The 12458-nt window shown below is 50.2% G+C and overlaps 1 protein-coding gene across 1 annotated transcript in view; it reads right to left on the reverse strand.

The window, feature by feature from the left end:
* The window catches only part of LOC124473680 (collagen alpha-1(XIX) chain), a 60412-nt gene that overhangs the window by 30596 nt on the left and 17358 nt on the right, over positions 1-12458 (reverse strand). Inside the window, exons 10-12 of the mRNA XM_047029312.1 lie at positions 10474-10509; positions 9273-9326; positions 2921-2974 (exon numbers count right to left, since the gene is read on the reverse strand). Coding sequence (XP_046885268.1) covers positions 2921-2974; positions 9273-9326; positions 10474-10509 — 144 coding nt within the window. The remainder of the gene's footprint in view (positions 1-2920; positions 2975-9272; positions 9327-10473; positions 10510-12458) is intronic.

Here is a 12458-nt window from a genome sequence, read left to right on the forward strand (position 1 = left end):
TCATCAATAAAAACAATTAGAAACAAAATAGTTTAATAATAAACCGTCATTCTTCCGCTACTACAAAGTATAGTTCCTATATAAATCGTTGCCACGCAACAGCCAGATGGACATCTTTGCCGTCTTTTTCCATTTGAAATAATCGATGCGCAGTAATATGGAGTGTTAAAGAATGTTATGAGGACAACCTGTGAGGTTATGCTGGATTTTACAACGGCATGGAACGCGATATAGCCAATCACAATCAAGGATGGGAACAACCAGTTTTAGAATCTGGTTTATATGCCTGTTATAACAAGTGCAGGATTATTGATCTAAATATCTGCCGGGCCTTGGTCTGATTTGAGGCTTGGTTTACATACAAATACATTTGACACACACACACAGTACACACTACTCAGTTTTCTGGCATAAAACGTTTTAAAACATGTTTTAAAACAGGCATAAAACCCTTGCTGCATGTGCACATCAGCCGGGTGACAAACACAATTTATGGAGACGCATTCTAAAGTGTTAAACGACTCTGCTAGTCCTAGCACACTATAATAGGAGTCCACAGACATCATAACACTAGATCAAGCGGACTTATAGGCTGCCCAGGCCTCCGGCTAACACACCATGATATAAATATTTTCTCAAGATTAACTCCGATAGCGTGAAGGAGTGGGGAGTAATGTATAAGGGTCGATAAAGAAAACGTGGGTGAATTTTCTTCTCTTCACGGCTGACTGCGTAATCTGCTCAAGTCTCCCTCTGTGGAAAGTGACAGTCTCTCTGACAAGGTGTCCAAACCCAGGTGCTGCTTCTGCATGTGAGGGACCTGGAGGCATGGGGGGGGGCGAAGGAGGGAGGGTGGGGGGTCCTTTCATTCCACTGCAGGATTGTTTGCCCTCTAAAAGATGAAGTGTTTTCCTTTAAGGGGGGGGCTTACGGTTTCTGTGGAGTGGACTGGGAGAGGAAGCCGAACAGGCAGGGATTTTCTCACTTTTTTATAGAAAAAATACAGTTGTTGTGTATTCCCAGAATAATTTGAATTTGATTTGGGGTTGCTGGTGTACATACCTAACTTTGTTGTTTGTTTTTGTTTATTGTTTTTTGAGTTATTTGTTTGTGCCCAAACCACAGTGGTTCGGACCAATCAGAGTCCTCTGAGGAACTACTGACAGCTACGGGCATGGCTAGCCCGGGATAGACGGTGATAGACAGATGGTTCATCCAATCACATGCAAAGTCGTTTTTGTGTTTGCCTGCTCTTTTCCAAACTGTTTCTAAGGATGTCTTGTCAGATGGATATGTGTGACAAACCTTCTGACAAGTCAGCTAAATAGGACCTATTGAAAAATGTTAAACCTTTGTGCTTGCTGAAGGCACATGGAATGAGAGGGTGAAGGGAGGAGGGAATGAGGAGATGAAAGGAGGAGGGAGGAGGGGATGGAGAAAGCGAAGCCTGTGCCAGGGTTAGACTGGGCTGCCTCTAAATGATGTATGGTGTTGATGTTCTGAGGGGCACCCTATCTGCTCCTAGCATGTTCTAATGACACACACACACAGTTTCTAATGATACCTTAAGGGGGCGAGGGGCTGGTCTCCACCCTGCCCACTCTCCCAGGAAACGGTCTTGTTATAAGTGAACACACACCGGACATCCATGTTTAAACATTCGCCCATCCGTCCGCTGGTCTACCCCCACCCCCCCCCCCTGGTCACCTCACCTCCCCCCCCCCCCCCAAAGAGGGAAGAAGATGTGGAGAGGGAGGATAAAAGGGGAGAGGTGGAGAGGGAACCTCGTTAGCCTGTATTCAGAGCTGGGAGCTTTGTAGCCGGGATGGGGGAAGATTGGATCGATGAGGGAGGGCTAGGGGGTGTAGGGGTGTAAGGGGGAGGGGTGCTTAAGGGGGGTGTAGGGGTGTTGGGGGATGGGGGGGGTTAGGGGGTGTGAGCACTGTGGGGAGCTATGGATGCTGGCCTGCTAATTACACGCACCACTGTGCACGCACACACACACACACACCGAGAGAGAGCCCTCATTAAGGGTCTCTCTCTAACGAGCGGAGAAAGACTCCGTGCGGGTGGTAAGGAGGGACAAGAGAATGGAGAATGTTCCGGTGTTGTTTCTTCCTACGGTCCTGTGCCGTGCCAGGAGTAGAGAGGGCTCTGGGATCCAGGACTGGTGCAGGAGCGTAGCTGCTGTGCGTATATCTGCTGCGAGGAGCACTGTTGATATGCTGAATGGCAGGCCTTCGAAGCCTCCTGGAACAGGATCTGCAGTACCAGATCTGTGGCTCAGCCCGGTGGATGCCAAGGAGGTTACGGCAGGAAATGCCTTAAGGGACTTTCCATGGGCTCAGCGATTCGCTGGTGTGTTCGCCCAGAATCTCATTGCTGATCCCTCTTTCTGTCTCGGACAGAAATGCTAAATAGACACCCGATCACTGGCCCTCTCCGTCAAACATCCACGACGAGGCTATGCTGAACAAAGGCCTTCGACCTTCCACTTGTGAATACTGAGCTATCGTGTTTGTATGCGTACCGGTCCCTGTCCTGTTCTCTAGTGGTCCTCACTCTGGGAGAGGACCAGCCATGTGTGGATTAGCTTGAGGCTAGCATGCAGCAGGCTGCTCTGACACAACCTGATCCAGGCCCACATGACCCTGGTCGACATTCTGTCGTGTCAGGTGTCCCCTGCAGCCTCAGAATACGCCACACCGCCTTTAAATAGCACACCAGATGCTAATATTAGCTTGAACCGTTGAAGGAGGGGGGGGGGGGGGGGGGGGGGCGGGCAGGTAAAAAAACTAAACACACCTTCTCTAAACAGGCCAAGCTAAATTAACATGCTAATTTATTTCTGCTGCTCTGCGTCAGAGGGTGTTTAAATTTGTTAAACACACAAAGTGCCGGATCAAATATAGAAGCTTACGTTGGTTCCTGGTTTCCCCTCCTGGCCTGGTTCTCCGGGAGATCCCGTTTCCCCCTGCAGACACACACACATGGTCACACACCGGAACTGCAGACACACACACATGGTCACACACCGGAAACTTCTGGAGGGATACGAGGGACACATGTCAAACGTTCCAAACTGTCTTGAGTGTTTTTTTTGGTTAAACTAAAGGAATTAAAGGAAACTTTTGAGAGGAGCAGCAACAACACATGTCCTGTTCTTGTACCTATACTTGTTCCTGAGTGATAACAAAAGTGAAAAGTGAGATCTTGGTGGGAGGGCAGATTGACACACACTAAGTAACTACTCCTACGATGTCTGCTGTAAACACCAGGCCCACTTTAGCAATTTCGAAGCTGACCTTGAGAAGAAAGGTTTTCTCCTGTGGTAAACATCCTGCAGTGCTGCTTGGGGGCTGTGTGGAAGTGGAGCGACTGGGCTGTGGAGCCTACAGTGGCTGCATGGTCAGGTGTGGAGCGACAGGGCTGTGGAGCCTACAGTGGCTGCATGCTCAGGTGTGGAGCGACTGGACTGTGGAGCCTACAGTGGCTGCATGCTCAGGTGTGGAGCGACTGGGCTGTGGAGCCTACAGTGGCTGCAGGCTCAGGTGTGGAGCGACTGGGCTGTGGAGCCTACAGTGGCTGCATGCTCAGGTGTGGAGCGACTGGGCTGTGGAGCCTACAGTGGCTGCATGCTCAGGTGTGGAGCGAACTGGACTGTGGAGCCTACAGTGGCTGCATGCTCAGGTGTGGAGCGACTGGGCTGTGGAGCCTACAGTGGCTGCATGCTCAGGTGTGGAGCGAACTGGACTGTGGAGCCTACAGTGGCTGCATGCTCAGGTGTGGAGCGACTGGACTGTGGAGCCTACAGTGGCTGCATGCTCAGGTGTGGAGCGACTGGACTGTGGAGCCTACAGTGGCTGCATGCTCAGGTGTGGAGCGACTGGGCTGTGGAGCCTACAGTGGCTGCATGCTCAGGTGTGGAGCGACTGGACTGTGGAGCCTACAGTGGCTGCATGCTCAGGTGTGGAGCGACTGGGCTGTGGAGCCTACAGTGGCTGCATGCTCAGGTGTGGAGCGACTGGGCTGTGAAACGCTGTTTCTACTGGTCGTGACAGGCTGTTTCTACTGGCCGTGACAGGCTGTTTCTACTGGTCGTGATAGGCTGTTTCTACTGGCCGTGACAGGCTGTTTCTACTGGTCGTGACAGGCTGTTTCTACTGGTCGTGACAGGCTGTTTCTATTGGCATTGACAGGCTGTTTCTACTGGAACCTACACATACACCTCTTCTAGACACCAAATGATCTCTGATTCTTAAACTGGTCCGTTCAGGATTCTTAGAACCTTGGTGCTATCTAGACACTCCATCAGCCCCCGTCTCCACCAGTTTTGAGTGGAACCATTGTTATCAGCGATGCGTTTGTTATCAGTTGGCAGTTTTTTAGGCCAAGGAAAACTTTTTCTCTCTAAAAACCAACTATTTGGGCTCTCAAACAATGTATTTTGATGGAAATACTTTTTGACATGCGTTTCAAAGTGAGGAACGTACACCGAAAAGGGAACCCGTTCTGTGTTCGGTGGAAAAGGGGTCAAAGAGTCTTCCTGCCCAGTGGTCTCAGAGACAACCTGAGCAAGCTGTGTTTGTTGTTTTGGATGTGGAACAGGTTTATGTGGGAGTGTTTGTGGCACCAGTCTTCGAAGGATCTTAGTCCTTGAAGATCTTGAAAGAATCTCAGGATAACGCCTCTAAATCCCCAGCCACGCACACACACATACGCACGCACACACACACGCACACACACACACACACACGCACACACACACATACACACGCACACACACACACACATTTAACAATCCAATGCTGCTTTAGAATTGATGTATTTTTTACATGCAGCAGTATGATAATGCTAAATCTAGCCTTTCAGGCAAAAAAACATCATCCGTAGTGTGAAGCCATAAACATAATGCTTGTTTATGTTATTATGAAAGGTGCCAGAATAGTAAAGGGATGCCACATCCTCATCAACATCATCATCACCATCATCAGCATCATCACCATCATCATCAGCATCACCATCATCAGCATCATCACCATCATCACCATCATCATCAGCATCACCATCATCAGCATCATCACCATCATCACCATCAACATCATCATCACCATCATCATCAGCATCACCATCATCATCATCATCACCATCATCAGCATCATCACCATCCTCACCATCACCATCACCATCATCATCACCATTATCATCATCACCATCATCACCATCATCCTCATCATCCTCTTTACCACCCCCATCAAGGAAACACCTCTTGTCCAACCAGCGTTCCTCCTGCCCCAGCAGTCTAGACCCAGCCTGGCCTCCTCCTGCCCCAGCAGTCTGGACCCAGCCTGGCCTCCTCCTACCCCAGCAGTCTGAACCCAGCTTGGCGTCCTCCTGCCCCAGCATTCTAGACCCAGCCTGGCCTCCTCCTGCCCCAGCAGTCTAGACCCAGCCTGGCCTCCTCCTGCCCCCAGCAGTCTAGACCCAGCCTGGGTGACAGTGATCAGACCACTTCCCATGTTGAGAGCTTGTGAGTCTGGTCGTCAAAGAGCACAAACACAGTTTAATGACAAGCCTTCTCCCTCCTCCGTCAACAGAGTGTTCGGCACTGAAGTATACATCAGTAAAGTGTAGTATTATCTGCATGGACAAGCAACAATCGACACAACCTTCTACTTTCATTGTCACTTTTGCATGACATAGCTGTCTCCAGCCTGGTCTGCACCTTTCTGCGTCAGCGGCCGTCTCTGGAGGAAGGGATCCCACGCTGAACTGCTCCTCACAAGGTTTCTCCCAGGTTCCACTCCAAGAATTTGGGGGCAGAGTTTTCACTGGTTGTCCTTGGGAGTTTAGGCTGGTTGTAGTTGCTGTGGGCAGCTGTGAGGCAGCTTGTAAAAAGGGCTTGACGAAGAAGATGTTAAACGTGTAGATCTGTCTGTGTGTGTTCGACATGTCAACCCAACAGCCTGCATGAGCCCCACCAATAGGATCGTGAGCTGTGATGGTGAGGTCCTAAAGTTCAAGGACTACAACTGCCCCCTGGGGAGGTCTGAAATAGCTGTCTGCATCGCTGCCTGAGAAACTCAACACCAGTTCTGGTAATAGAGTGTAGTAAGAGCACCTGTTCACAGACGGTGAAAAGACAGAATAGCTCTGAATTCCAGGAACTGTAAGTTCAGTTTTTTGTCTGGTTCGTCCACAGGCAGTTAAAAAAGGAACATTTATGTAGTGATGCTCTGCCCTGGAAGACTGTCACAGTCTGATGGAGAGGGGACTAATACCAGCCTCTAGTGTTCACAAGTGTACATCCCATTGTCACATTGTCATCAGTCTACAGCCTGCTCTTTAGATACCCAGATCATGCAGTCGACACGGTCCCAACGCCGGACACAGCCTCAGCCTCCAGCCTCCATCCTCAGCCTCCAGACCCATCCTCAGCCCATCCTCAGCCTCCAGACCCAGCCTCAGCCTCAGCCTCCAACCCCATCCTCAGCCTCCAGCCCCATCCTCAGCCTCCAGCCCCAGCCTCCACCCCATCCTCAGCCTTCAGCCCCAGCCCCATCCTCAGCCTCCAGCCCCAGCCTCCAACCCCATCCTCAGCCTTCAGACCCATCCTCAGCCCATCCTCAGCCTCCAGACCCAGCCTCAGCCTCAGCCTCCAACCCCATCCTCAGCCTCCAGCCCCAGCCCCATCCTCAGCCTCCAGCCCCAGCCTCCACCCCATCCTCAGCCTTCAGCCCCATCCCCATCCTCAGCCTCCAACCCCATCCTCAGCCTCCAGCCCCATCCTCAGCCTCCAGCCCCAGCCTCCAACCCCATCCTCAGCCTTCAGCCCCATCCCCATCCTCAGCCTCCAGCCCCATCCTTATCCTCCAGCCTCAGCCTTCAGCCCCATCCTCAGCCTTCAGCCCCATCCTCAGCCTTCAGCCCCATCCTCAGCCTCCAGCCCCATCCTCAGCCTTCAGCCCCATCCTCAGCCTTCAGCCCCAATCCTCAGCCTCCAGCCCCATCCTCAGCCTCCAGCCCCATCATCAGCCTTCAGCCCCAGCCTCCACCCCATACTCAGCCTCCAGCCCCAGCCTCCAGCCCCATCCTCCATCCTCAGCCTCCAGCCTCAGTCCGGCTACCAGAGTTGCCCATTTCCCATTTTCCCAATGGTCCACTCAGACAGGTAATGGTTATGAAAAGAGCCTCTTTCATTAAGCCACTTTAAACTGTCCAACTGCTCTGCAATGGACCCCAGGTTGCTGACAGCCACCATCACAACCTCAACCATCACAACCACATCCATCACAACCTCAACCATCACAACCACAACCATCACAACCTCAACCATCATGACCACCACAACCACCACAACCCAGCCATCACAACCTCAACCTTTTACAACCACAACCATCACAACCTTAACCTTCACAACCATCACAACCTCAACCATCACAACCACATCCATCACAACCTTAACCATCACAACCACAACCATCACAACCTCAACCATTATGACCACCACAACCACCACAACCCAGCCATCACAACCTCAACCTTTTACAACCACAACCATCACAACCTCAACCTTCACAACCATCACAACCTCAACCATCACAACCTCAACCATGACAACCTCAACCATCACAACCACATCCATCACAACCTCAACCATCACAACCACAACCATCACAACCTCAACCATCATGACCACCACAACCACCACAACCCAGCCACCACATCCACCCCAACCTTCACAACCACAACCACCACAACCACCCCAACCTTCACAACCACCACAACCACAATCACCTCAACCACCACAACCAGGGAGAAGATGTTTCCCGATCTACAGTTAGAGCCTCGGGTTATTTGAGGACTGGATTTGAATCCTCCTTCAACCCCGGCTGGGCTTAGAGAACATCTGAAGAGGAGAGAGGGAGGAGAGGAGAGGGAAAGATGATTGAGGAGAAAATAGAGGGATAGAGGAGAGAGGGAGACAGGACAGGACGAGAGGATAGAGGGAGAAAGGATGGAGGAGAAGATGGAGGCAGGAGAGGATAGAGGCAGGGGAGGATAGAGGCAGGAGAGGATAGAGGCAGGAGAGGATAGAGGCAGGAAAGGATATAGGCAGGAGAGGATAGAGGCAGGAGAGGATAGAGAGACTCATAGAAGGAGAAGTCCTTAACTTACTCCTCAGGGCGGTGTGCCAGTGTAAATCCCTGTAAGTCACACAGCCAGTCTGCAGCAGGCTCACTGCAGAAGGCTAAGGGCCTGCTGAGGGCCTGGGGTGTCCTGATGGGGCCACAGTGTCCCGGAGGAGGGTTAAGGTCACTAACCATGACCCGACAAGCCCGGAGGAGGTTTAAGGTCACTAACCATGACCCTACAAGCCCGGAGGAGAGACTTCCTCCTTTCAAAGATTATAGTCACTTACACAGCAAGGATAAAATCAAATCAAATGTATTTGTATAGCCCTTTTTACATGCAAGCATGTCACAAAGGGCTTCTCATGCGCCCATAGAACTGCCCCTCAACCAACCTAAACCCTCAAGAATGTGTTCCCACTGTAAGTTCTGTCTGGTACCAGACGCTCTGGATAAGAGCGTCTGCTAAATGACTAAATATACCTGACTGGCAAGATAGCCCTGTTCCTTGCACACACAAACGCACGCACACAAACGCACGCACACACACATGCACATAATGACAGGAACACAAACACATGAGCACAGAAACATACACACACACATGCACAGACACACATGCATACACACATATACATGTACAGACACCAACACACGTACAGACACGCACGCACGCAAACACGCGTGCACTTACATACACACATGTGCATTAACACACACACGCAACTTCTTTCTCAAACACAAGAACACACACACACACACATACCCTCTCCCTTCCTCCGTGCCAGGCATATCGGAGATGTCTCGGAACTAATTGTTGGCCCAGTTGTTGTAGGGAGAGTAGTAGAGTTTCATGACCTCAGCCAGTCGATAAAGCCCAAGTATCCGCTCCTATTTCAGGGTGCCAGGACAGTGTTTCACTGCCCTGTAAAACACTAGCTCTGCCTGGCCTCAGAGGAGGTCCGCTCTGGTCAGATCAGTATCACGCCGTCTCATATCTGACAGAGCGGGAATCTCATTTGGTTGCGCAAACGTAAGAAGCTGGTTCCTGCTACGGTAAACGCAGTGTGTCTTTGAGGGGGTGATGGTTGACGGTGGATGTTGCAGAGGACGGTCGGAGGAAATGTTCTGGAAGCTTACCTTCTGTCCAGCAGTGCCGCTCTGCCCCAGGGCACCTGAGGTACCCGGGTCACCCTGAGGAGAAGGACACTGATTATTGAGGAGCCACACACACACACACACACACATAGACACACAAACACACATAGACACACACACACACAGACACACGCACAGACACACACACAGAGACACCCACAGACACACACACCAACGGTCACTAAACATGTGTGGTGGAAGCATAGCAAAGTGTCCTCCCTACACCCTTTCAGACCCACATACACCACTATCCACTATCCCAGACACAGCCGCTCCCAGGGCCTTGGGGGAGAGGAGGGGGGCCATGCCATTTAAGTGTTATGTCATTAGAGCATATCCTGTTTCATAGGCTAATATGTCTCCACGCAGCAAGCTTACCGTTTGCCATGGAAATATATTTCAGGATTAGCACTACCTACACACGCAGCCATGAACACAGTCACTGGTGAAGTGTGACTGGCAAACCGTCTTTCATCGCTGTGTGAAGCCGTACGGGGGGGGGGGGGGGGACAGCGTCCCTGATTAGAGAACGCTTTGGAGATATGTTCTTTTCTAATCCCTGGAGGAGTAATTGATGGAGGGCAGTAGCAGTGTCATACGTTTGTTTTGTCACGAAAAAAACGATTATAGTAGGCCAGCCAATCTACCAAGATCAAACAGGATACACTGCCTTTCAAATAAGACCAGAAGTCAGCCTGCTGTTTTTACTGCGTTACCAGTATTTGTGGTGGGTCATGAATATCAGATGATCTCAAAACCTTCAAACTTTTGAATGAATCGGGATTTGTGGCAGAGGGACTGAAGATAAACTTCTAAAATCTAGTGTCCACATAAACCTTTAATATAGTTAGCCACCCCCACAACCTAGGTAACCATGACAAAGATTAGGGTTATTAAGGCCCTTTTCATTCTCATGTTGTGGTTTAATTCAGGAAATTTAGGAACTTCTAAGTGGGTTCCGTGGAACCTTCCAGTTCTCCCAGGTGTCATGGCTACTCTCCTCCCCCTCCACCCCCACTCCTCCTTCTCCCCCTGCACCCCCACCTCTGCCCTGCACCCCCACTTCTCCACTCCACTCCTCCCTTACTCCTCCCCACCCCACGTTTCCCTATCCACCCCATACCCCTCCACCCCACTTCCTGACTCCCCCACTCCCCCACTCTTCTCTCCCCATCCCCCCTACCTTGTCTCCGGGAGTTCCCTGTAGGCCGACCTCCCCCTGCAGAGAGAGAGACACACCTGAGTGAAGACCTTCTCAGTCTTGTCTTAGTGCTATGAGCCTCTCATAGCTGTCTCCCAAGCAACGTATGGAAACCAAAACACATGGCTGTGTATGAGTGACCATGATTTCTGACACAGTTAGTTAGGCAAGGGAGCAGAAATGGGCCGGTAAAATCTATTAACAGTGAATGAATGTGGACACACAAGTTAATCTATAGTGAAAGAATATTCACAAATAAGCAAGTTGGTTTGAATATCAACATATTAGACCATGAGTTCAATAACAAGTATCAGCTCATCGGACCATTAGTTCAATTATAATAATGAAGCCATTAGATTGCTAGTTAGATAACAATTATTAACCCATTAGAGCACTTTAGTCCAGCAGCCTGAAAATAATGATCAACCCATTAGTGAGAGTCCAGGGGCTCCCATGTTTAACCCCCCACCCTCCACACTGAGCCTCTTTCAGCCCAGGTCAGCAGCTGCAACAACCCACCTAACACAGGCCCCTCTCTGGAACACCCCGGAACATGTCCCAACACAGGCCCCTCCCTGGAACACCCCGGAACATGTCCCCCAGACAGCTAGCAGTCTGAAGCTGTGCTGCTGTAGACCAGGAGACACAGCTAGCAGTCTGAAGCTGTGCTGCTGCAGCCTGAGCTGAACCCAGGGAGACACAGCGAGCAGCGTTTACACAGTCCCAACACCTGGCCGGAATCCCAACACATGCAGCTTACTGCCTGAGCCCCTGAGACAGGAGAGACAGGTGACGCTTCGTGCTTCCCCTGGGAAGGAGTGCTAGCCTCCAGCTTCCTTTCTCTGGACACTTTCGGTAATCATATTACTCTATGTCAAAAACGACTTTGACACTCATCTTTATGACTTTGTTACTCATTTAAGTAATGATATTATGAAACGTGTTAGCCCCAACGCTGGAACTGACAGAGAGACGTGAGGACCTGGACACAGACAGAGGAAGGCCAGAGCATGGTAGGGAGGGCGCTGCGCGACGCATGCTCCCATGCACAGAGAGCGGATAGGCGTCACACAGGAATACACACACAGGAACACAAACACACAGGAATATAGCACATGTCATCCGTGACAGCTATAACATCCCATTAAGACAATTATCCAATTGAGCCCATTATAAAATCATTATAAAGTTTCTGAAATTGAACAATTAACCAAGGAGATTGCAGTGTTCATGTTTGTGTCGAAGGTCAATAACCAAGAATGAAATACTAAAATATTGTTATGACTGCTACACACCAGCTTTAATCAGTCCCCTCATCACAACAGGGGCTATTACACAGTCCCTGTTTCTCTAGACAGATATCAATAGATACGGACAGACAGACAGATGGTTAGATAGACAGACAGACCACTTCTGTTAAAGAAGTTCTCGACAGAAGTTGGTAGGCTTGTTATTCCGCAGCAAACATTTTTTGAAGGGAACGCAACAATAGGAGGAAATCTAGTCAGGAAGAGATTGACCAGGTTCATTCAAATCGTGATTCTGTCCACTGTCTCCGAAAGAAATTCCGGGACATTTGAAGGTATATTGAATTAGAGAGAAGACTGAATGAAATCCCAACCAGAGAGTCGGCAGCAGAGTGCTGTGATTGGCTGCCAAACGGATCAGGGATATTGCATTGTGTGGGGGAAAAAGGAACATTTCACGTATTTATTCCGCCGCTCTGTCTTCCTTCTTCAATGAACATCAAGGAGCTGTACGTGAGCCAATAGGATGCTTGGTTCACTCTGCCGAGGAAAATGGATTTCCTTTCAACTAAGCTGCATTCAGACATCCTTGCACTTATCTCTTTAATTTCCTGACGGACCCCTGGATTAATCTCAGCTGTTTAATCCCTGCTTTTTTAAGGATGACGCTTCTTCCTCCTCCTCTCTCTCTGCATTGATGCTGTCAGGGTAATTCTTCCT

Source organism: Hypomesus transpacificus, chromosome 11 (genome assembly GCF_021917145.1).
Source record: "Hypomesus transpacificus isolate Combined female chromosome 11, fHypTra1, whole genome shotgun sequence".
Taxonomy (NCBI): Eukaryota; Metazoa; Chordata; class Actinopteri; order Osmeriformes; family Osmeridae; genus Hypomesus; species Hypomesus transpacificus.